The sequence below is a fragment of the Miniopterus schreibersii genome, assembly GCF_964146895.1.
Source record: "Miniopterus schreibersii genome assembly, chromosome: 11".
Lineage (NCBI taxonomy): Eukaryota > Metazoa > Chordata > Mammalia > Chiroptera > Miniopteridae > Miniopterus > Miniopterus schreibersii.
This window is the reverse complement of record NC_138111.1, coordinates 24797350-24822690: the sequence shown is the minus strand read 5'-3', so window position 1 is coordinate 24822690 and position 25341 is coordinate 24797350. Positions and strand designations below refer to the sequence as shown.

The window sequence follows — 25341 nt, the reverse complement described above, 5'->3', positions numbered from 1 at the left end:
ACACAAAGGTCAGAGAGGCATGTCCTGAGACCAGCCAGTGGGGCTTACCTCGAGGGGCATTTCTGGTTGTCACTGTCATAATGACTGGGTGGGGCCAGGGTGGGGGGATGCTGCTATTGACATGGGTGGGTAGGGATCAGGGCCGCCAAATACAGATGATAGCCCTACTCAATGAAGACCTGCTCTGCCCCAAATTTGAAGGTGCCTCTGATGAGACACACCAACTGGTCCTTTCTCATCTGGACCCAGAGTTGGGGAAGGGGGCCAGCTCAGGGTGTCTAGCTAAAGCCCTGGGCCCAGGTGCTCTGGGAGCCAGGAAGGTGGGAGAAAGGGGCTGGGCTCTCCACAGGGGGAGAGTGTCCAGTGGCTCTTGCCTGTCCCTGCCCCTGCCTTGCACCCAGGGGCCCCAGGCTGCTGTCTGGCCATCAGTGGGGCTAGGCTTAGGGTAGTTCTGCCTCCTGCCTCAGGATTCCATGAGGCCACCTTCCTGTCGTGCCAGACTGACCTTTCCCACCACGTAGAGCATGTTGGTGTCTGCGTCATAGAAGGGAAACAGCACACCTGAGGAGCCGTCCAGGTCTTCCTCTGAGAGAGGCTCGGAAAGGTTGTCCTGCAAGGGAAGGGAGACCAGGACGGCCTGCAGGTCACGCATGGGGCCCTCAGCGGTGCTCTCTGAGCTAAGAATTCCTGCCATGGGGCTCTGGGTGCATGTATGTGAGCAGCCACGTGAGAGAGAGAGCAAGAGACTTAGTGTGTGTGTGTGTGTATGAGAGAGCGCACACCACCTTGTATTTTGCCAACATTTTGCCCTTAACAAATCACATCCCACACACCTGATCTCACTCCAGCCCTCTGCTGTCTGTTATTTATTCTAATAGATGAAGAAGGAGATTCAGAGAGAAGTAAGTGATCTGTCCAGTCTTTGAAAGTCCAGCCAAGTGCTCCTTCGAATCAATACTGCTTGGCCTGGCCCCCACCTCACCACACCCCTGCCTCGGACATGCAGCTGCTCCTGCCCACATGGCTCAGTACTTCATCAAAAGCCCTCGCTCCAGCTATTCCTTCTGCCCAGAAGGCGCTCTCCTCCCTTCCACCCAGTCCTGATCCCACACACAGCCACGTGTCCCCCCCTCTCCCCCATCCTGACCAGTCTCCCTCTTTGAATGACAAGATGTACAAGGTCTGGGCTCATGCCATCAGGCTATTAGCATCTTCCTGTTATTCATCAATAAATTCAATCAATGAATGAGGGAATGAATGAATGAATGAATGAATGAATGAATGAAGCCAGAACTCAGCTAAGGAGTGACAGTGAGGGGTGCATGGTAGACTTACCTGGTCCCACAGGGCCATCTGCCGGTTGTTCCATCGGGACGTGCCGGTGGACAGCAGCTTCTTCATGTTCCCCAGAAACAACACTTTGTTGGCCCGGTGCCCCTTGTAGCTGGCTTCCTGGAGGGACACGTGCGGTCAGGGACTCCCTTGCCTTTGCTCACGCTGCTGCTCCACCTGGAATGCCTTCCTTTCTCACCACAACTCTGCCTCGAGAATCCTTCCAGAGTTATTTTTCTGAGCTACAAGAGGCAAACTTTTGCCCAGTCCCATGCTCTTGTTGAAAGATTATTGAGCACTCACTATATGCAAGGCATGGGGCTGTGCGGGCACTGTCACCCGGGTTATCTCATTTAATCTTCTGAGAGGGAAAACTAATACAATAGCCCATTGTTGCAGATGAGGAAACAGAGGCTTGGCCACCTGAAAATGCTTGCCTAAGGTCACATAGTAGATCAACAGTGATACCCCGAGGTCTCCAACCCCATGTCATGCCCCTGACAGAGCTGATGCACACTGACAAACTTTGGCATTAGACCAGGTTCAAATCCCAGTTTTCAATGTGGGTATGTTGCTTGGCCTCTCTGCAGCCTCAGTTTTATCATCTGAAAAATGGGGACAACATGTGTGAAAGCTTGCCCAGAATGTAGGTTACTGTAATGAACAATATTATTGCCCTGTTCTCAGAAGCCTCCGCCTCTACTCCACTCCTTGATCCTCTGACCCCAAGCCAGACTCCAGCCTTGCACTGACCTGGAGGACAGTCCCTGCTCGGGGGTCAAGAACCCGAATCTTGCGGTCTTTACAGGTGGTGGCAAGCAGGCTGCCGTTGGTGTTGAAGGACATGGAGAGGATCACGTCTGGGTGACAGTCAATTGTTTTCACCGGGCTCATGATTACAGATTCCTTTGTATCCAGGTTCCAGACCATCACCTGCATGGCAGAGAGTCGGCTCTGAGCACAGTGGCTGCCCCTCCCCTGGCCCCCACAGTCACACGCTGGACAGGCTGTAGTGAAACACGGTATCCCCGGGAGGGAAGCCACAGATGGCAGTCTGGCCAAGAGGCCTCAGGTGGGAAGATGGATCTGCCAGCAGAAATTGCCACGTGGTAGGAGGGGGAAGCTGGGAGTCAGACTGTCTAGCAGTGAAAAAAACACCATCTGCCTTGGAGCAACAAAACATCCATGCTGGAAGGATCCTGGGTTTTAAACAGGAGTTTCCACCTCTCACAGATAAACAGGATTGCCATGTTTAGTTGTGCAGGCTGCACTGCACAGCTCCAGGGCAATCCACATTCCCATAATCCACGATGTGAACAGCGCCCCCTGGAGTCTTGTACACAACCTGCAGAACCCCAAGCAGTAGCCCTGCAGACACACGTAGACAGATAAAGAGCACTTCTGATCGGAAGGGGGAAGAGGCCCTCCCTACCACTCCCGTTTTATCCATCACGGAGGCCCCTGAGTTGCCTCGGTAAAGCCCTATAGAGTTGTGAAGGGAAGAGTTTAAAAGCCATAGCTATGGTCACACCAACCCCATCTGTGTACAGATTGAGAAACGGAAGCCCAGACAAGACCAGGGACTTTCCCAGCTCACACTGCAATCAGAGGTGAGCGAGAACAGAGTATCAGTCTCCCATGCCATAGATTTCCCCAATCCACGGGGCCCAGCCCAGCCCCTCCAGGCAGACTAATGGATTGAATAGTATCCTCCCCAAACTCATGTCCACCTGGAACTTCAGAATGTGACCTTATTTAGACATAGGGGCTTTGCTTATGAAATTAGTTACAATGAGGTCATACTGGATTTGAGTGGGCCCTACATCCAATGAGTGGTGTCCTTATAAGAGGAGAGGACACACAGAAAAGAAGGCCATGTGACAACGAAAGCAGATTAGAGCAATGCAGCCACAAGCCAAGGATGCCTGGAGCCACTAGAAGCTGGAAGAATCACAGGATTCTTCCCTAGAATCTTTAAGGGAAGCATGGCTCTCCTAACACCTTGATTTAGGATTTCGTCTTCAGAACCATGCGAGAATAAATTTCTGTCGTCTTAAGCCACTCAGCTTGGTCCTTTGTTAGGGCAGCCCCGGGAGTTAATACACAGACCCACCTTGTAGTCGTAGCCCGCGCTGAAGAGGATGTTGGCGGCCGTGGGGTGCCACTCCACCAGGCCCACTCGGCGGGAGTGGCCCACCAGCTCCTTCCTGTAGGCCGTGAGGTTCCTTGACAGCAGTTGCTTGGGGATGCCCCAGATCTTAATCTGTCAGCAGAAGGGACGGGGAGTTCTCTCTGTGTCCACCTCTTACTCAGTAGAGGGGCAAGTGGGAGCCTCAGAGGGACAGCGGCTTTGCCAAGGTCCTCCAGCCCAAGCAGGGACTGGTACTGACCAGAGATGAGTCCAGGCCTCTCAGTCTGCCCCTTGGTACCTTCCAATGTGCCCCCCGGTAATCTCTGCCATCCTAATAACCGGAGGCAGTATGTGGTAGGTGGGCCACAAGCCTGACTCCCAGGCTGGGTATCAGAGCAAATCTGCCTCCCAGCATAGAACATCCTCCAAAGTACAATGGCCTCCCCCTGCCCCTTGTCCAAAAGGCCCTGGGTGGAGCCTTGAATGGCAGGAGGAAGGGTTTGTGCTGAATCCTCAAGGCACTAGGGAGCCAGCCAACACAATCTCTGGAGCAGGACAGGGCAGGCCCTTTTGGAGGGGCTTCTTTTATGTTCCTCAGCATCCCCTCTATGGAAACTGGCACAAGTCCTCTTAGAATTTTCTGCCTGCTTGTCCTGATGAATTGGTGTGCTTCCTCTGACCAGACAGTAAGGGTTCTGCAATACATTCTATTTTCCTTTTTGCCTTGGCTGCCAGGCAGTTCTGAGCTCAACCTCGGGCTCAGTAGCTGCAACCTTCCATTGCCAACGTTTCTAGTATTATTTCCTAACTTCCTGCATCTGTGGCTGCTGCGCTTTAGGGAACTGGCATAGCTCAGTGGAAATAGACTGGGCTCTGAAATAAGACCTCAGTTTGAAGTCTGGTTCTGCCTCTACAAACTGTGTGACGTTGGGCAAATAGCCGTACCTCTCAGATCCTCGACTTCTACATCAGAAAAGTGTCCTGCCTTGTGAGGTTGCAGGGAAGGGAAGACTGAGTGACATGACATGTGTAATGAGAGCCAGTGGGCTCACGATAAATGGTAACTATGAATTTTATGCTTATTTGAATCACCTGATCATATTTGGGTCTTCTTTAAAAAAGTCATACCCACTACATTTTAAAAGTGGCCTAGAATAAAAATTATAAATAACAATGAGCATTGTGGGAGCAGGGATTAGCTCCCTGGAACAGAAGAGGTGCTTAAATTGGTGGGCCTGAAGCCTCTAGGATGGTTTTGGTGTCCATACTCATCTATGGCTCCCACTCTTATCCTTTTAAAATTTACTTCCCTACTGTCTATGAGATCAAGTGGCACAATATTTTCTGGCCACAATAAGAATGCCCCTCATAGCATTTTATAGTCTCCCCAAAAGATGGGCTTTCCCACTGGAATATGAATCTCACTGGATCTTCACTAGGCAGTTGGGAGCTATTATGCCCATTTTATAGGTGGGGGAACTGAGGCCCATAGAGAGGAAGGGTCGTGCCCCAAGTTCCACAGAAGCCAGAATCTACATTACGCCCTCCCCACAGCAACCTTACCTCATGAAGGATGAAGGGGTCAGGAGCATCAGAGCCGAGTACAGACACTGTTCCACCTCCCTCTGGCCCAATCCCACTCCTTTTGGTCAAGAGAACAGCCAGCCGTACGTGCTGGTACTCACCGTGGCATCTTCCGAAGCAGAGGCAATCTCAAAGTCATCGAAAGGGTTCCACTTAATATCTAAGACGTTCCCTCTGTGCCCGCAGACCTTCGGGTAGTGGGGGTCCAACTTTCCCGTCTGCAAAACAAGGCCCAGGAGGGTTGGGGAGAAGAGTGGACTAATTCTACTTTAGCCTCTGACAGTCACTCAGTCAGTCAGCAATCACTGAGTAGACAGGAAACATAAGGGGCAGAACTGGGTGTGAATCTAGGACTTGCCTCTGTTCCCTGTGTGATCCTGGGAGAGTCCCATCACTGCTCTGAGCCTCAGTAAAATAAAGGCAATGACAGGCATTCACAGGGTAGGTATGAGGATCATAGCAGACAAGGTATGGAAGGGGTCTAGCTCAGTGCCTAGCACAGAGTAGGTGTTTAATAAAAGGACATTTTCCTTTCATACACTGCTGGTGGGGAGGCAAAAAATGGCGCAGCCCCTTTGAGAAAAAGTCTGGCAGAGCCTCAAAAGGTTAAACGTAGTTACCATAGGACCTTGTAATTTCACTTCTAAGGATATCTCCAAGAGAAGTGAAAAATAGGTCTACAAAAAACTTGTATATCAATGTTCACAGCAGCATAAAAATCCCCAAAAGGCAGAAACAGCCCAAATGTCCATCAACAGATGAATGGATACACAAAATGTAGTATAGGCACGCAACGGGATGTTATTCTGTTGTCCAAAAGAAGGACGAAGTATCGATGCCGCTACAACACGGACGAACCTGGACAACATGCTACGTGGAATTAGTCTGACATCAAAAGACACAAATACTGTATGATTCCACGTGGATGATACACCAGATGTGGTTTCATTGCTCGAGCAAACCGACGCATCCCCTGGTGCCTGGTGTTCAAAACCTTGACTAAAGCCTGTGAAAAATTCAGAGCAGGTAAAGCCATAAAGACTGAGAGCAGATGAGTGGCTTGGGGGAGGGGCCGATGGGGAGTGACTGCTGATGGGAACGGGTCTCTTTTTGGGGTGATGAAGTCACTTTGAAATCAAGACAGTGGTGATGGCTCCACAACCATGAGATATACTAAAACCCACGGGACCGTGGCCAGCCATGCGCCCCTCGCCAGGCTCCAGGCCTTCTGCATGCGACATCAGGTGGGCTTTCAACACCTGAAAGCTGATTATGTTGGTTCAAATTTTGCCTTTTTCCCATCTATAAAATGTGACTAATCATCTCTTCCTTGCAGGACTATATGGGGGCGAAGTGAGATATTGTGCTTGACAAGCTGAATGGTGACGTCCTATAGAGTTTAAGTGCTTAAATAAGAGCAGCTATTAATATATGTCTACGTTTGTGTGTGCACGTACACGTGTATATCAAAACTGAGGGAAAAAACTGGACAGAAATACACCAAAATGTTATTAATGTTTATCTCTAGATGGTGGGATAAACAGGGGTTTTTTAATCATCTTCTATGTCTTTAAATTTCCCCCCCAAAACTTTCTATAAAAACTATAAATTTCGCAATAAAAAGTACTTAAGACAAAACTCCAGACTTTCAGAAAAAACAGGTCTTTCCAGGATTAGCCCCAAATTTGTTATAAAATTACAGAACTTGAAGGGCTCTGAGAGACCAGGAGTGGTGAAAGCCCAGCACAGCTCTGGTACCTGCACTGGTGGCAGGCGTCACTGGTGGATCCCTGCACTCTGTCCCTGCCCCAGGCTGGAGGAGGGACTCGCCCAGCCCAGCGTCGTGAATACAGGGTCGTGCCCAGGGCTCTGGAGGCCAAGCGGGAGTCTGAGGCGTCTTTATTGCGCTGAGGGAACTCCGGCCCTCTGAGTCAGTGTCGGGCCCCACTTCCTGCACACAGCCTTTCCCTTCTCTTGGATCATTCTTGGGTCAAAGGGCATGGGCAGTGTTGGGTCTTGGGCTATGGTCTCTCAGGGCCCAGTTGCTCTCAGGGCCATTATCTCTACACTCTGGCCCAAGGCCATGCCCTAATTTCTGCCCTGAGAGTGCCTCGGAAGAGCTGATTGTAGGCCGGCCTTGGATGACAGGAGGCAAACTGCCCAGGAGCCCCATTCAGGCCCACAGCTCCCAGGTCAGGCTCAGGAGGTGCTTCAGGGTCAGGCATGGCCCAGACAGGCAGCTCCTCAGAGCTGAGCTCGGGCCAGTGCTCCTCCCAGGCCTCTCAGAGCAGGGGCCCAGCTCCGGACAGCTTGACCCTCCCCTGAGGCCGGCAGGCTCTGTGCCTGAAAGGGTTTTGTGCTGAGGACCCACATTAACAGACATTAGCCAGTCTGACGGGCTATTGACTGAGCTGCTAATAGCCCTGTCAGGGCAAGAACATTTATAATCAGGAGGCCACTTCCGCCCTTCTGTTCCTGAGGCCAGCAGTTAGCCAGGAACAAGCCTCTGATTTATGAGGGACACAAGCTCTAAATCAGGGGACATATGCCTGCTCTCCTTACAGACCATGGAGAACCTGCTTTGGGTGCAGGAGCAGCTGCTCAGCTTGGAGAAACACCACTTCCAAATCTCTGCCAGGCTGTTCTGGGCAGACAGAGTGGACAGGACTGTAGGACCCAAAAGGCAGAGCCAGGTGATCAATCATAGAAGGCTTCCTGGAGAAGAAGGAGGCCTTTGAATTGGGCCTTAAAGAGAGGGAGACTTTGACCAGGCTAGGGTGGAGGACAGGTATTTCAAATAAAAAATGCAGGGCCATAGGTAGGTTTTAAGTGGGAAGGATCCTGAAGCAGACAGCAGTGAAGGCAGACTGAAAAATGGGGAGAGAGGCCAGACAAGAGTTAGGCTATGGGAGTGGAGACAGTCACCCTGCACAGGGCTCAAGGCTGGGCCCTATGAAGAGATGCACATGTGGACAGATGAGTTATGTCCTGATTAGAGGGGGTAAGACTTGGGGCTGCCCAGAGGAGAGAGTTGAGCAGAGGGAAGGATGATAGGAATGTTCCCTAATCCTGGGAACACACTTGTTGCTAAAATGCAAATCCTGTTCCTATAAGGATTCAGGGCAGAGCATCATTCACCAGCCCTCCCCTTAGGTGTACACAGATGAGTATGAAGATAGTTTATGGTAGAATCCCATACCCAGGGTTGGAAGTGGTGAACCACAGAAGTTGTCTGGTAACCCCGCTTGATCACCTCCAGAGATGGGGAGCTCACTTCCTACCCAAGTGGTTTATTCCACTTTCAGATTGTATTTACTGTGAGAAAACATTTCTTACTTCGAGCCTGGTGTGGCCTCCTTATGGCCCCTCCCATTCCTCTCACTTTCTGCTTCTGGTCCTAGTTCTGTCCTTTGGGACCCCATAGACGCCCTCTCCACCCCTTCCCAGGCCAGCTCCTGGGAAATTTGAAGGCAGAGGACCCGTTCCTTGAGCAAATTCTTTTATAGACTAAACAGATCCATAGAACTGAAAGAGACTAAAAAAATTTAACAACAACAAAAAAACACAAACAAAAAACAAAACATGGACTAGCCCACACTTTGCATTTCTAGACAGGAAGCCAGAGTACAGAGGGAACAGGTAGGTGCTGTGGATGGAAGGCTCTGAGATTCAAATGTCGGCTGGGACAGGTGATGGACAGCTTGGATGAGGAAGGCAGGGCTTTATCTGCAGGCAGTGGGGAGTCCTGGGAGGCATCTGAGCAGGGGAGCGACATGGTGAGACACAGGCTTGAGAAGGGTCCTTCTGGCCTCCAAGAGCGCAGCAGTGAAGTGCCCCCTTCCCCTTCTCCCAGGCACCTGAAGCCTGGTGTCCATTCAACCCCAGGCCCCTGGCCCCCCTCTGGCTGGTCTACTCCCAGCAATGTGCCAGCGCCCAGTGCCCGCCCTCGCCTTCATTCCTCCCCGTCCTCCACACCTCACAGCAAAGTCCACTCTTCTACCCTTCAAGAGGTGCGTCTGCTGCAAGCCGGGCCCCAGGGTCAGGAGCCCAACTTGGCATGTCCCCAGGCTCAGGGCAGGCCTGTCCCCAGACCTTCCTGCTGTGCCCTATTCCCCCAGCACCGCACTCTGTCGCCAAGGCTGCAGGCACCTCCCTCTAATGGGCTCAGCCAGGGTCACAGCTTGCAAAAGGAAGGGCCCTGATTGCAGTCACTCCCTTCGGGACACCTGACACCGCCAGGGGCAGCCCAGCCCTTTTGAGGAAAACTTCCGGGACACAATGGTGAGGCCAGGGCCTTCCAGCTCAGACACTCCATTAAATAATTAGCTGGCTTGCTGCTTTCTTCCTTTGGCCCGCAGTCCCTCCCTTCCTCCACTCAGCACTCCACTGATGCTTCTCTGCCAGGATGCCACACACTCCCTGGTAACCCACAAGGAGCCAATGTCTGAGCCACATTCGGGTCCTCGCCCTTCCTGTTCAGGGTCCTCGGGGAATCCGTCTCCCTGAGCCTCAGCATCCTCATCTGTACAATGGGGCAATATCCCCTACAAAATAGCCTAATGGCATCTGTAAGCACTGCCCTGTCTGCCCAGAGCCAAGTGCTGCGGGAAGGGACCAGCACCTGTGTCCTTTCCCTCTCTTGGCCTCTGGTTTCTGCTGTCACATGGGATGTGGTTACTTAAGAAAATATCAAACAAATGCAATGCGGGGGCCTTCTCGACCCTGATTCAAACACAACTGGGCATTTATGAGGCGCTTCACAGGAAGTGGAAATCAGGTGACCCAGGAGCCAGCGTCTGTGCCGTGATGCTGGCACTGTGGTCAAGGCAGAAAATGTACTTAGGTTTTGGAATTGGATACTGGTTTGTGGGCATAAAATGACAAAATGTCCAGGGTTTGCTTTAAAATACTTCCGGGGGGGGGGGGGGGTGATGAAGCAAGAGTGGCAGTCTTGAAAATTCTAGAATCTGGGTGTAGAACATTATATTGTTTTAAATCTACTTTTGTGTTTGAAATTTTTTCATAATTATAAAAAAGAACTAGATTACAGTCTAGCTACTGAAATGTAGTTTGCAAACCAGCAGCATTGGCACCTCCTGGGTGCCAGAAGAGATGCCAGAATTAGCAAATAAAAATACAGGAGCCCAGGGATATTTGAATTTCAGATAAACAACAAATATTATTTTTAGCATAAGTATGTCCTATACGCTATTTTACCTATCCTGAGAAATTCTGTGTGAAAATAGCTTGGCAGTTTCTTATAAAACTACACGTTTGACGACCTTGTCACTGCACTCCTGGGCATTTATCCCACAGACATGGAGACTGACTTACGCTCACACAAAAACCTGGTGAATGTATATAGCAGCTTTATTAATAACAGCCCCAAACTGGAAGCCATCCAGATGGCCTGCAACGGATGAAAGGTTAAACAAACTGTGCATTCACACCTCAGAAGGAATATTACTCAACAATTAAAAAGAAAGAGCCACTGATAACACGTAGCAACTTGGATGGATCTTTTATGCTGAGTGTAAAAAGTCAAGCCCAAAAGATTACATACTGTATGGTTCCATTCATATGACATTCTTAAAATGGCAAGAGTATAGAAATGGAGAACAGAGGACTGGTTGTCAAGGCTTAAAATGAGAGTGAGAGTGAGAGTGAGTGAGGGAGTGGCTGTGGCTATAGAAAGGCAACACGGGAGATCCTGGTGATGCCGGCAACATTCTGTATCTTGACTGTACTGATGTCAATATCCTGGTTGTGATACTGGACTCTAGTCTCACAAGGTGTTACTTTTGGGGGAAACTGGGTGAAGGGTACACAGAATCTGTTATTTCTTACAAATGCATGTGAATCTACAACAATCTCAAAACAAAAAGTTTAATTAAAAAGAAAAAATAAGCAAGAAAAAGTTATTTGGCGCTCATCTGAGGTTCGGATTTAACTGGCATCCTGGATTTCATCTGGCTGCTCTGGAGCTTGTTGGAATGCAGACTCTCTGGCCCCACCTTGGATCCACTGAATCAGAATCTGCGTTGTGACACTCAGGTATGAGCTCTGACTAGTAGCTTCCAGCTCCTGTTCTGCCTGGACTCCTAGGAGTCTGTGACAGCAGCAATTAACATGTGTCCTCAAGCTATTTATGACACTATTTCAAAAAGCCAAAAGGGAATTAATTGCACATTTTACCCAAGATCACGCTGCACAGGACAACAGATTTCAACTCTCCAGAGTGGCTTTCCCACTGGATACAGCATAGAGCTGGACTCCTGCCCTGGCTGACAGAGCCTTCACAGCCTCAGCCCTGCTCCCTTCTCTGACCACCTCCCACTGCTCCTGCCCATGTGACAATGCACCAATTTGTTCCTCAAACTCCAAACCCATTCCCACCTCAGGGCCTTTGTACTTGCTATTCAGTCTACCTGAACACTCCGCTTCTAGAGCTTCTAGTGGCTCTCTGTCCAAATGTCAACTCTCCAGAAAGGCCTTCTCTGATCTTCCTGTCTAACCTAGGTGCCTTCTCCCCACCCAGATCACATTCCATCACATCAAACCATTTTATTTTCTTAATATCTGTTGTTAGTATCTATGCATACTGAATAATTCATACAAGTTAGAAACCACGACAGTTCTGGAAAACTCTGAGTAATAAAAATCAGGAAAATGCATTAATATGTAATTAATTAAGAATGCAGTTTGTTTGTTGGACAGAATCTTTTAAAAGCATCCAGAACTTGGAAGAAATAAGTAACCAAACAGGCCATCTCTAGGGGTCCTTCTAGCTCTGACCTTCAAGTCTTTCCATAAATCCCATTGTACACTTGTCCCTTCCCAGCTTGAAAAATTTCATTTCTCTGGCATATACTTCACACATCTCACCCTGGCCCCAATTCACTTCCCCAGGGTATTTCCTCCCCTAAACGGACTGTTCATTTGTTCTGGCCAGACAGTTCTCTGCATTGTTCCCTGAAGAGTCCACACACAGTCTCACCTCCGTGCCTTTGCTCGTGCCATTCCCTTTGCCAATTATGCCCTCCCTATTTATTTGAATGAACAATGATTGGGTAATGTGTTCAATCAATAAAAATTTATGAGCACCAACTGTGTGCCCACAATGTGATATATGGATAAACAAAGTACTGGCTCTTTATCCCCTCCTATTTCAAGTATAGGAAGTACTAGCAGAACACAAATGACTCTAATTCAAAGTATTCAGGGCATGATGTCGTAAGGAAAAAACACAAACAGGCTATGGTATATATCCTTAAAAGGAGAATGGTGTGGAAATTTGGGGGAGAGAGAAAAAGTGGCTATTCATGAACATGGTACATATTTCCATTTGCTTGGGTCATTAATATTGGTCTGTCAGAAATGCTCTGTAATCTTCCCCTTCTAAGTTTTGCTTTGTTTATGCCCAGGAATTCACTCTCCTTTTTCTATTGCATATGTTTACATTTTCTAAGCATTCTTGGTATGTAAATATACAATTCATTTTTTTATTATTTTTTACCCAACCACCTTCCAAATACTCATATTATTTTTCTAATAATTTAACTGTGTGTTCTTCTGTGTTTCTATGTAGTCAGTCTTATCTGTAAATAATAGTGGTTTTACTTCTTTTTCAATCCTTGTATCTTTAACTTATTTTTCTGGTCTTACTGTGCAGTCCTGAGCCTCTTATTTTATTGATAATATAAAGGGATGTTTTTAACATTTTTTCTATACAAATGATGCTTGTACCATATTAACAAAGATATGAAATATCACCAATAATGGGACAAACTGACAATGTGTGTCATGTGATGTGATGAACTGAGGATACAATATCACTTGTTTAATATTCTTGCCAAAAATGCATAACATGAATGTAATCATGAGAAAACAATTGGACAATTTAGGAATTTTCTACAAAACAGTTGGCCTTTACTGCTTAAAAATGTCAATATTGTGAAATAAAGCAGACTAGGAAGTATGACAATTAAATACAATGCATGATCCTGAGTTGGAATCTGAACCAGAAACAAAATTTCTATACAAACACATACGGAGAGACAAATATAAAGGACATAAAAAATAAATCTGGCAGAATGTTAACAATTGGTCAATCTAGATGAAGGATAATCTGTTAATTCAACTATTTTGGCAACTTTTCTATAGGTTAGGATTCTTTCAAAATAAATGGTTTTAAAAATTGTTTCCTATATATTAGTAAAATTCCCTTTTCCTAGTTTGGAAAGAGTATTTTTTTTGGTTAATCCTCACCCAAGGAAATTTTTTCATTGATTTTTAGAGACTGGAAGGGAGGGAAGGGAGAAAGAGAGAGAGAGAGAGAGAGAGATATCTATGTGAGAGAGTCACATCAATTGGTTGCTTCCCACATGTGCCCTGCCAGGGAGGGGATCAAACCTGCAACCCAGGTACGTGCCCTTGACTGGGAATCGAACCTGCAGCCATTCAGTGTGCAGGCTGACACTCTAACCACTGAGCAATACCAGCCAGGGCTTGCAAAGAATTTTTATCATGAATAAGTATTGCACTTTATCAAATATTTTTTCTGCATTTATGACGACCATATGGTTTTTCTCCTTTCATTTGTTAATATAATGATCTACATTCTTAGATTCATTAATATTAGACCATCCTTCATTTCTGGAATAATCCTACTTGGTCAACGTATCCTTTTAATCACACAACTTAAAAAATAATTTCAGGACTATTCAGGCTTTCTATTTCTATTTGAATTAGTACTAACAAGTTATATACTTTTTATAGGAATGTGTCCATATTGTTAACATTTTCAAATATATTGTCATAAAATTGCTCATGTTAGTGTCTTGCTCTGCTGTTGTACTGCCTTTTGTTCCTGATGTTATTTGCACCTTCTCTCTTTTATTCTTGACCATCTGTCCAAAGGTTTGTCCATCAGTCTTTTTAGGAAGCAACTTTTGGCTCCTTTGACCCTCTCTACTGTATGTTGTATTCTCTTTCACTGATTTCTGCTCTTTACTATCTCCTTTCTCAAACTTTCTTTGGGTTTACTCTGTTGTTCTTTTTCTAACTTCTCAGGTTGAAGGTTTAGTCACTAATTTTCTAATATAAGCATAAAATATAACAATACATTTCCCTTGAAGCACCACTTTCCCTGCATCCCTTAAGTTTTGTGATATATTTTCTTATCACTCAGTTCCAAGTAGTTTTAAATATTCATTTTTATCTCTTCTTTGACCTGTAAGTTGTTTAGAAATGTGTCTTTAAATTTCCAAATGAATGGGAATTTAGAATTTATCTTTTTGTTATTGATTTCTAAATTAATGGCATTGGGATCAGAAAACCTGGTTAATGAGGTTCCAATTTGCAGCTGTTATTTTTAACTTCTGAAGTCCTCTGGGGTTTAAGTCTGTTGTTTTTGACTTATGGCGGCTTACATGCTGGGTGATCTCACATTATTAATTTTTGATCTTAATCTGTGGGACTCCTGTCCATACTGGAAATGTTTTCCTCTAGAGACTTTGTCTCTGCTTTTGCTGAGAACCTGAGGCACTACCAACCCAATATCAGTCTAGACCCTTTGGAGGGTCTCCCTTAAGGCAGAGACTCAGGCTCCTGAAAAGATCTATTAGATTAACCTATATGAAACTACCATTTGGAGGGTCAAAAACTGTGAAATATCAGCAAATGCATATGATCTGACCTCTACTGTCAACATCTACCCTTAAAAAAAGCCAGTTCTTTCTGTTCACTTACTGCTTTTCTCTCCTATCTTAGATTTTAGCTTAAGGTTTGTTTCCTTTTGTGGGGAGGGTAAGTGGCGTTGGAGATTTCCTGGATGTCTTGTCAACCTGGCAATGCATTAAAAGTTATATTTTATTCAGGAGTGAATTATTTTGCAGCAGGTTGGAGGGGAAGCCCCAGGAATCATTAGGCAACTGTTGAAATCCCAGGAGAGGTATATTTTTTCTAGTGAGGAAACCAAGGCTCACAGAAGTGAAATGACTTATTGAAGGTCACATGGCTGGTAATAAGCAGGTCTAGGACTTAAACCCATGCATTGTAGCAGAAAGCCAGGCTCATTCTACCTGCCCTCTGTCCTGAGCTGCCTCCAAAGAGCTGTTTCAGCCTGGGGCTCACCAGGCATCCTTACCTGGTGCAGGGGGATGACGAGGAAGGCCCCCCCACCAGCACACTCGGTCACGACCGCAATGAAGTGGGGGTTCACGGCACAGAAGTGATTGTCGTGGACGCTGTGGGTGATAGGCACTGAGTCGTAGCAGTTCTCCTTGCTGGCTGGCTTGCCAAAGACGTGGCGGAACTTGGAGCTCCGGTACTGGGGGTGCCATGACATCTGCAGGGGACAAATGGGACAAAAGGAGTCTGAGGCTCACTGCCTTGATAGCGGGGCACACGGCGATCTCACCTTGAGAATATATGAGAGGCTATAACCAGGACAGGGACGTGCTATGAAGGCCAACCAGTGAACAGGCTATAATTGGTGCTGCTTCCACGGACCTGGTGAGATGTGGCGAGGTGATGATAATTATTGTTAACCTGTTTGCTTTCATCCCTTCAAGTGTGAACACAGAAAAGCAGAAAAACCATAGAGAGACCTCACCACATTCCCAATCCACCATGTCACCAGACAGGCCCGCCACCCCGCCCCCTCCCAGCCCAGCCAAGTGGGTAACACTGTGCCCTCTGGAGCCAGCCAGCCTGCGCTCCAATTCCAGCTCTGCCTCTCGCCAGCTGGGCAGGCAAGTGACTCAGCTTCTGAAGCCTCTGTTTTCTCATCTGTAAAACGGGGACAACGAAGGCATCCTTCTCATGGACTTGTCATGAGGGTTAAATTAGATGATACATTTAGATACCTTGATCAACAATAATAATTACGACCACTATTATCTTCCAGGCATCTCGGGCTGTCCTGGCTTCTCACCCAGCCTTGTATTTATTTATTCAATATTTACTGAGCACCACTGTGTGACTAGATCCTGTGCCAGGCACTGGGTAAGCCCAAGCCCAGCCTTTCAGGAGCTGTGAGTGAAGCCACTGGGGAAGTCTGGGCCACTGAGACCCAGGGTGCTTTAGGTAATAATGGAGGCTTGTACTTGACAGTCAGGGAGGGCTTACCAGAGGAAGTGACACGTGAGCTGTGACTTGAAGGGCGAGGAGTTAGCCATGTTGGCAGGACAAGAGAGAGCTGGTGGGAGGTGTCACAGGCAGATGGAACAACTTGAGCAAAGGCCGCGAGATAGAAGAAAATATGGAAAGTTTGGGGAACTACATGCAATTTGGTAAGATTAATAGGAGATGTTAAAACAAAAACATACACACACACACACATATAAACATAAACTGGGCAATGTGAGTAAAGAGAATACCAGCCAGAGGTGAGCAGGGCCAGATCAGGAATGGTTTGTAAGAGGGTCCAGGCCTCGTGAGTGGCCAAATGCATAATGCTGTGTGGCCTTCCTTCAGCCTTGCTGCCGCTCAGGTCAAATCCTTGCCCCCAATCTCACTGATGCCACTGGACCCGCCCATCTATGCTCCCCATGTAGCAGAGGGATCCTCTGGATACCAACCCTGGTTGTACCCCTTACCACCCCAGCCCCCACCTTACAGCACCCTTCATTGCTCCCCATTCATTGCTGCCCTACAGGTTCAAGGTCAAACTCAGTCTGTCATTCAAGGCCTTCTGGTTGTGTCCCCAAGTGAATTCCAAGATTCACTTTTCCTTGCTCACCTTCTGAAAGGTACGTTCCAGATAAAGAACACCATCCAGCTTCCCTTGAGTCTGCTCTTGCATTCCCAGTCCTCTGGGGCCTTTGCCCTTGCCTTTCCCTCTGCTTGGCTTGCCCTTCCCAGCCACCTATTGCCTGTACCCGTGTCCACAAGTCCACATCCTCCCATTCCCCAGCTCCCAGCCCCCAGAGTCTTCCTTGATGCCCCGAGTACCAGAGACCTTGCTCTCCTGCGCTCCCCTTTACTCCCCACAGCTGTCTCTCCTCTGCCCTTAGGTCCCTGACACTGTCTGCCCTGATTGGGAGTGTGGTGTCAGGTCTCATGCTCTCTACCAGGCTAAGGGTTCCTCAACAAAAAGCCCAGCACAGTGCATTGCCTACCGCAGGCCTCAGGACCTTCCCAGGGGAAGACAAGTTTGGCTGGATACCCAAGGGGTCAGGACAAAGAAGGCATTTGCTCAGCCTGGGCAGCTGACCCTTAAAGCTCTTCTTGTGTGCTCAGTTCAAAGGCACACGATTAGACTGTTGATCTCAGGAGGTCATGGTGATCAAGGGCCAGACCCAGGATCCAAGCCCTTCCAGGTAGCCCATCTGCCTCACGGGGGCAGGTCTGTCCTGTGAAACTCAGACATTTCCACTCTCCTTTCGGGAACTTTGCCCAAAATCCTGGCTGCATTTGCCAGAGCTACAAGCAGCAGCACAGAATGCAAGGTCTGACTAATTAATGCCCATCTGATCTCAGAAAGGATGAAGGAAGCCTTACAGAAATAGAGAGAGCACAAGATAGAAGGAAATGGAAAAGCCATGGTGAGGAAATGGGGAGACAGGGAAAACGCAGGAACAAAAAGAGATCATCTGAAATGCAGGGGGAGGTAAGGTCCTGAATGTGTGCTGCCAGGTCCTCCACACAAGCGGTGGACCTCAGATTTGTGTCGGAGCTTCCTAGCAGTCAATTCGATAAGGGAAGCAGAATCAGAATGGGATTTAGTCAGTGTCTGTAAGATAAAAACCACCACCCACTAAAGAGCAGCACAGCTTTTTTCTGCGCTGGGTCCTGGGAGAAATGGGCCCTGGGAGTCCTCTTAGAAAGGAACAGCAGGGACAAAGGCCTTCCCAGGGCCTTGTCAATTAGATGGCAGCTGAGAAGCTGCCTTAGGCCTGGGATGGGGGTGAGAAAGTAGGGAGAAGTCAGCAGGCTCTGCTCCAGGTCCCCCACCCCACCTCTCTCTGAGCAGCAGTAGGGGGTGGGGAGGACCTCCCCATAGCCAATAGCGATGTTCACCAGACAGCCCATCACTCACCACACATCCCAGCCTCCTTGCAGTTAAGCAGCCCTCATCTAGCCATGGGCAGAAGAGACATGTGCCACTTCCAGGCAGAAGCACAGAAGACCTGCCTGTGACCATCCAGAACTCTTGTCCTTAGCACAAGAGACGAGGCCACATGTTCTAGACGGTACAGTTTCCATCATCCTGGGTCCCCCAAGGAACTGTATGGAACCCAGCATCCCCCCACCTGACTCATGTTGGACATATAGCACGACAGAGAAATAAACTGACAGAGCGGACCACTGAGATAGTGGGGTTATCGGAGCACAGCCTATCCATCCTGACTCTCACACTGCCCCATGCAGGCCCAGCCAGTGGTAGTGGGCCACGTTAAAGAACCTGGACTGAGGGCAATGGGGAGCTATTGCAGGGTTTAACTCAGGAGAGTGAGAAGACCAGATTTCACTTTCAGGTGGATTCCTCTGATGACTGAAAGGAGGAAAGCACAGACCAGCTGAGAGGTGATGGTCACCTGGGCTGAAATAGGGCAGAGGGGATGGAGAGGAGAGGCCACGTTAGTGAAATACTGAGGAGGGGGGCCAACCAGCCTTGGTGGAGTGCCCGTAGTGGGCTGTGGGGTAAGGAGGGTGGGTCATGGCTGCTGAAATCAACATGATCTGCTGATCATCAGCAGTCCCAGCCCCTCCGGCCACTCCCAGTGCTCTCCCTCCACAGACTGGGGCTTGGCCCCACACCTGAGGGACGGCTCTCTGCCCAGGGTCACAGTCAGGGTCAGGGGGCCTCAAGAGGCCTGGGAAACAACTCTACCTGAGCTCAGTCACCTCTGTGGAAGTAATGACTGGCCTTGGAGCAGCCTGAACGTCAGTGACCTTCTGCCTCCCTGACCCCAGATTCCTTTCCCCACCCCACCCATCCCACCACCTTATCTTTACTGCCAAGGTTCTTCCAGACCTATTGCCACAGAGGGAGACTTATAGAAGAGGGGGGTGGAGCAGCACCAAGCCAGGCGGGCTGCCTCTCCCTGTGCCCACGATATGGGAGTGTGCAGGTGAAATCTGTGTGACTGTGTGTGACTGTGTGTGCAAGTCTGTGCATGACCACTGCATCTACCAGGTGCAGTACCCATGTATTCACTCCTATATGCGTGTGTGCATCTGTTTGGATGTTTAATTGCATCTGTACAAGCATGTGTGTCTGTGCATGCATGTGTATGTTTAAGGACTCAGCAATTCAGAGAAGAGTTTTATTTTCCCCACAAGCAGGTACTTGCTGGAAACGCAGACCGTAGTGGGCCCTCAGTACTTCAAGGCTTCGCCCAAGGGCTGGCCCAGAATGCCTGATCCGGGCCAGGTTTATCCCATGCCACCGGTCCTATCTTGCCCGGTCCCATCTGGATGGGTCCACATCAATGCCACAGCAGGCCTTCTAAGGCTTGGCACAAAGCAGGGGTGGCATAAATTCTGTCCCATGCATGCTTAGTGGCCCTGATGCCAAAGGATTAGGCTCTGTAGGCTGTGAATCCCACCCCCCCGCCCCCCGCAGAGGATTTAGTCATCTCTGGGTTAACATCCCATTCAGTTGGTTTCTTAATGCCTGACAGTGGAATAACTGGCTGCCTGTCCCATCCCTTACAACTCTCCTGGGGATTGGTGTCTCTATTTGATGCAGGGGAAGAGACTTGACCACGATCATATCAGTAGGAACAATACAGGTGGGAAGCAGAAGCCAAATCCTCTCCAGAGGCCTCTCTTCCCGCCACATGCTCCTCTCTGACAGGTGAGAGAGACAGAGACAGAGAGACAGACACAGAGAATTTCCTGCCTGCCCTCAAAGGCCTGTATTCCCAGCCCAGCCCTTAATCATAACAGGACAAGGGTTAGCTGCAGGGTGGCTCAAATGAAACCCAAACTGGGTATGGTACAAACCAGCATAATAGATTATTCATTAATTGCACTGTTCCTGGCCTCAGGGAAAGAATGAAATTACCTGATTTGGTCTTGGAGACTCCAGGATGGGTAGATGTCTGGTGCTGCCGGCTACCATTGTCCCTTTTAAAGTTTGTGGTTCCACATCTAATATTTGGAGTTTTAGTTTATTTTTTCTCTTAAAGCCTGACCTTGTGGTCAGTGAGCTAGCCCCATAAGTGCCTTGTGAGTCCAAACCACCGCGCTTATGTCATATGCAGTTAACAGGGGGAGATTAGAACCACAAGTTTCCTAGTTTTAAAAAATAATATTTCTGTAAGAGTACAGAACACTCTATTTGAAGGTGATCTACAAAGTTCAATAATTAACACAATAAACACCTAGTTATGGGCAGATCCCTCACCTTGATTCCAATCCTTGACCGACTATCATCCATCATAGAATTTATGCTGATCCTAGCCTTGGCACCAAATTTGCCTAGGAAAGCTCCTCTCCAATTTATCCTGAACCCTTATCAGGGCCTCTGATCCTCCCAAGAGGGGGCGGGATTCTGGATCAGGAAACCAAGGCCCAGGAGTGAGGCCAAAGCTCCCCTGCTGTCAACGAAAGGCTCAGCTTGACCCACGGAGCCCTTCCTTCTTTCAAGGCAGAAAGAAGAAACCCTGTGAGACTTGTCCAGTCGTTTCTGAGGCCAGGCCCTGGTAGCTGCCACTTCTTGGCACAAGGTGACTTTACTGCTTTCCTTCCCCAGGCCAGCAGAAGGGTCTGAGTAATGAGGGTCTCATCCCTCAGGCGTAGTTTTTGTCCCTCCTTCAAAGCAAGCAGAGGCCTTGTCCTGTCCGTGGAGGGAGGTGGCCCACTTTCCTGGTTTGCCCCGGATGGGGACGGGGGATTCCAGGATGGGGGACTTTCAGTGCTAAAGTCAGGAAAGTCCCAGACAAACCAGGACAAGTTGCTCCCCCTCCCCCCTACCACAGAGGCGTCCAGAAAACCTTTACGATTCACATGCAATGAGTCTCCTTCAGTGACCAGTAACCCTGGCTCTGACAACCTGCCCATGAAGGAGACTTTACAACTGACTTCTGAAAGATCCCAACACTCTGACCAGAGAACAGACCATTTCAAAGCAGGAAAGCCCAAGAAGGTTTGTAAAGAGAGGTGAATATGACTTAATTCAATCACCAACCTTCACCCACCATTAGCTTCAAGCTTATTCTGTGCTAGGCCCTGTGGTGGGGGCAGGGGCAGGGCAGGGGGACCAGAGACAAATGATTTAGTCACTGCTTTCCACACGTTTACGTTTCTCAGGGAAATGACCAAGAGCAGGAAAAGACGAGAGGCCATGACCCTGCAGAGGTTTGCAACTGTGAGTGCACATTAGACTCGTTTACGTCACATCACTGGGTGGGGGACCCAGGCACCAGCTTTGTCCAACACGGAGCCTCCCGCCACACACGGTTTCTAAATTCAAGTTAAAATGCAGTGGAATGTAAAATCAGCTCTTCAGCCGCACTGGCAACATTTCAAGTGCTCCGTAGCCACGTGGCTATTTGGGTATCTGGCTGAATGGTGTGATTATAGAACATGCCCATCACACCTGTGTGACTGTGGGCAAGTTACTTGATGTGTCTGTTTCCTCACCAGTAAAATTAGGCACTGTAACAAAACAAAAAAATAGCTAACACTTACCTTGCTTACTATGTGTGAAGTATGTTCCATGTACTAACTCAACCCTTACAGCAATTCCATAAATACTATCCCCTCATTTTTACAAATATATGGAAACTGGGGCACAGAGAGGTTAAGTAACTTCCCCCAAATCACACAGCTAATGGGCAGCTGAGCTGGAATTCAAAGCCAATCTATTTAGTTCCAGGTCTACACTTTCTCACAGGGCTCTCCTGACGATTAAATGAGACAATCCACACAGCACAAGGAGCAATGCTGGGTGAATGCTTAGCGTTCAACAAATGTTCGCTGTCAAGACTGTTGTGGTCCCAGTGTTTACAGGATTTGATTTACTGCATGACAGGTATGTGCTGAGAGCCCAACATTTAGGGGATCTGAGTAAAAATTCCAAACCAGAAAGTGCAAAGTGGCCTGCTAGGCACCAAGGCCTGACCCTGGTGCTTACCACACTGATGGAGGGAACAGACAAGCAAAGTGAAAGTTAACAATCCCTGCTGATCAGGAAGAGCCTGAGGAGTGTGTATTTGTGCATCTTTCTGGCAGGGCCCTTCAAGTGGAGGCCAGCAGCTATGCTCAGCCCTGTGCTCAGGGAATAGGGCTCTTAGAGGGGGGAAGGCGCAGTGGCATGGCCCCACCTCGAATGCCCCAGCCCTATCAGCACTGGAGGCAGAGGCCCCCTGCAGCCACCAAGTAGAAAACAGTCCTGTCTCCAGGCTCTCTCTGCCTCAGTATCCTCCTGCCTCCGCCCTCTCAGTATCCCCCTCCTCCAGCCCTCCGGTCCTTCTGGTCCAGCACAGATGCCCTGCCACAGGCCACAGGAAACACAGATGGAGTCAGGGAGCGAGCCAAGAAAATGCCTCCCTCCTCTTGATGAGATTAGGCCTGAGGGAGTACCTCCTCCTGACATCTGACGCTGCCCAGAGCCAGGTCCCTGGGTCCTCAGGGGCAGGGCACCTCCTAAGATGGCCCCACCTCCCCCACCCCAGGGTCCCCACCTGCTCTCTACCCCTCCCTCAAGCTGTGCCAGGCCTGGGAGCCTTTCTCCTGGTGACTCTGTTGCCTCTCATCCCCACCCCCAGGTTCCTATCCTGCCCCCACCTTGACCCTGTCATTTTCCCTTATGAACCCCTTTGTCCTCAGGATAAAGTCCTCAGTTGGACTTAGGTTGTGAGGCCCCCACACTCTCCCCATGGACTTCTCATCTCCACAGACCTGCCCCTTGAGCCAAAGGGATTTATCTGCTCTCCCCTGGAAGTGTCATGTTTTCCCATACACCCCATCTTTGCTCATGCCCCTTCTCTCTGCCTCGAACCTACCAGCCCACATGAGTCCACGGGCACTTAGCTGAGCTCCTTGGATGCCCCCTCCTCTCACAACACCTTCTTGGGCCCAGTTCAAATAGAACCACCTCCAGGGGACTTCCTGGCTCCCAGGATTGATCAATCTCTCTGCCTATGAGGTAGCCCAGGGCAGGGGGAGAGGAAGTACCAGGTTCAAATCCTAGATACCATTTGTCTCTGGGCCTCAGCATCCTCACCTGTAAAAAAGTATCCTAATAGTTAACTTAGAGGGTCCTTCCAGAGTTTACATGAGATAATGGATGTAAAATGCCTCGCACATGTCTGGTGCTAAGTAGGAGCTCAGCTGATGGACGCTCTCTCCCCTCCCTCCTGTTCTGCTGTTTCTGCCTTCCTTCACCTGTCTATCCGTCCGTCCATCCATCCATCCATCCATCCATCCATCCATCCATCCATCCATCCAGACTCAAATGGCCCTCTCTTTTGCTTTGCCCACCCACAGACCAGATCCCATAGGCAGGCACTGAGGGGGAGATGGACCTGGCTCCTGTATTGAGATTTCACCAGCACCACCAGTCCTCCTGACCCCTACTCTGGGCATGAGGACCTGTCCTTTCATAGCAGGTGTGCTGGCCAGGTTGAGGAATCTTAATTCTGACACCCATTTGCTCCATGACCTTGGGCAAATCTTGTTCCATCTCAGGTTTTGACTTTCCACCCATAGACTGGCAATGCCTCTGCCCCGCCCACCTGTTAGGATGATCAGCTGAGGGCTCTGTGGTCCAGACACGCCAAACCCTGGGACCCGTGAGGGCTGTCTGCCTGGCAGCTGCCCCAGTCCTCAGAGGGCTGGTGCCCTGCCTGCCTTCACCCTCTGGAGACACAGAACAGGGCTTCTTCCGGTTTGTTCCCCCACCTCAGGCCCTGACCAAAACTCCATGCAGATTTATTGCCCCACAATCTCCTTATCTGGCAGTTTCGAGAGATAAGTCATGGGACTTTCTGAAGACACCTCCAGGAGACAGAAAACTTGGAGGCTCCACTTCCTGCTCACAGCCCATTCCTTGGCAGAGTTTCTGGATCTGTCTTTGGACAGATAGAGATACTGAGGTCCAGAGACGGAGAGGCCTTGCTCAGGGTCCCAGTGAGCAGGAGACAGGGCTGAAGCTCTATGGCCACCTCCTGTGATGGGCGTCTGGCCAGGGCCTGCACTCTGTTGTCAGCGGGTCCCTGCCTCGGACCCATGAATCAGCACACACCCTGCCCTGAGGCAAGGGCCCTGGGGCCCTGAGTGAGTTTCACCAGCATCACTGGGGTCTCCCAGAGCCTGTCCTGTCCTGGGCACTGTGGGGAAGAGCGGGTGACCCTGACAGGGGCTGCTGGCCCTCAGGAGCTCAGATTGATGGGAGAGGCCAAGGTATAGCCAGCAAGCTCAATTCAGGGCAAACAGGCTAAACAGGCTGTGGCAGGGAGATGGAAATCTGGGGAGTTAGTGAGGGCTGCAGGGCAGATTTTTGAGCTAAACCTTACAGAGTGAAGGGAAGTCACTCCAGGTGGAAGGCACAGTGCTCACTCAGCCACGCCCGGCAACACCGAGGCTCAGGGCGGGGTGCTAAGGTGAAGAGAGGGGCATGTGGTGCGGGGTGGGGAAGCGAAAGGCACATCCAGGAAATCACAAGGGTCTGGTTTGGCTGGGATCTGGCCAAATGCAGGAAGCAATGACGCCGCAGCTGGAGAGGTGGCCGGGCAAGGGCTCCGAATGCAGGCTATAGAACTGGCACTTGAAACTACGGGAGGCGCCCAAGTTTGTAACCAGTGGTGCGACCTGGTCAGAGCTGAAGTGGATTTAGCCTCTGCAACTAGGTAGTTAGAAAGTTTGCCCTGGGAAAGTACAGGGTGGGGCAAAGGTAGGTTTACAGTTGTTTGTATGGAAAAATAATACCATAATTAATAACAATACAAGAATAAACTCTATGTTTTGCATACTCACAATTGTAAATCTACTTTTGCCCCACCCTGCCTTTTCTTTCTTAACTTTGGGCTTGTGTCTAAGGAAGAAATAGTGGATTTTGTTTCATGGCCGGCTTCAATAGGCTGGAGGGCAGCAGAGCATGGTGAGGAGGGGGAGGAAGATTGAGCCCTTCCTTGTTTGGAATCAGGAGGAAGAGCGTTATTGATTAGGGAGGAGTATGCAGAGCTGGCAGACTTGGTGGCCAGGAATTGAGGCCTGATCTGCCTCTACAGATCTTAGCTCTTAGAGCAACCGAGTCAGGAGGCCTGGCCTACAGGCCACATGCCAGCAGTTGGGGCTTTAAAATCAGAAAACAGTTTTCTTTCATCCTTCAACCCATT

The 25341-nt window shown here is 49.2% G+C and overlaps 1 protein-coding gene across 1 annotated transcript in view; it reads right to left on the bottom strand.

The window, feature by feature from the left end:
- CORO2A (coronin 2A) overlaps positions 1 to 25341 on the bottom strand; it is a 46761-nt gene that overhangs the window by 6790 nt on the left and 14630 nt on the right. Inside the window, exons 2-7 of the mRNA XM_081151536.1 lie at positions 15195 to 15395; positions 5149 to 5265; positions 3446 to 3595; positions 2086 to 2265; positions 1336 to 1452; positions 506 to 610 (exon numbers count right to left, since the gene is read on the bottom strand). Of these exons, the coding sequence (XP_081007662.1) occupies positions 506 to 610; positions 1336 to 1452; positions 2086 to 2265; positions 3446 to 3595; positions 5149 to 5265; positions 15195 to 15395 (870 nt within the window). The remainder of the gene's footprint in view (positions 1 to 505; positions 611 to 1335; positions 1453 to 2085; positions 2266 to 3445; positions 3596 to 5148; positions 5266 to 15194; positions 15396 to 25341) is intronic.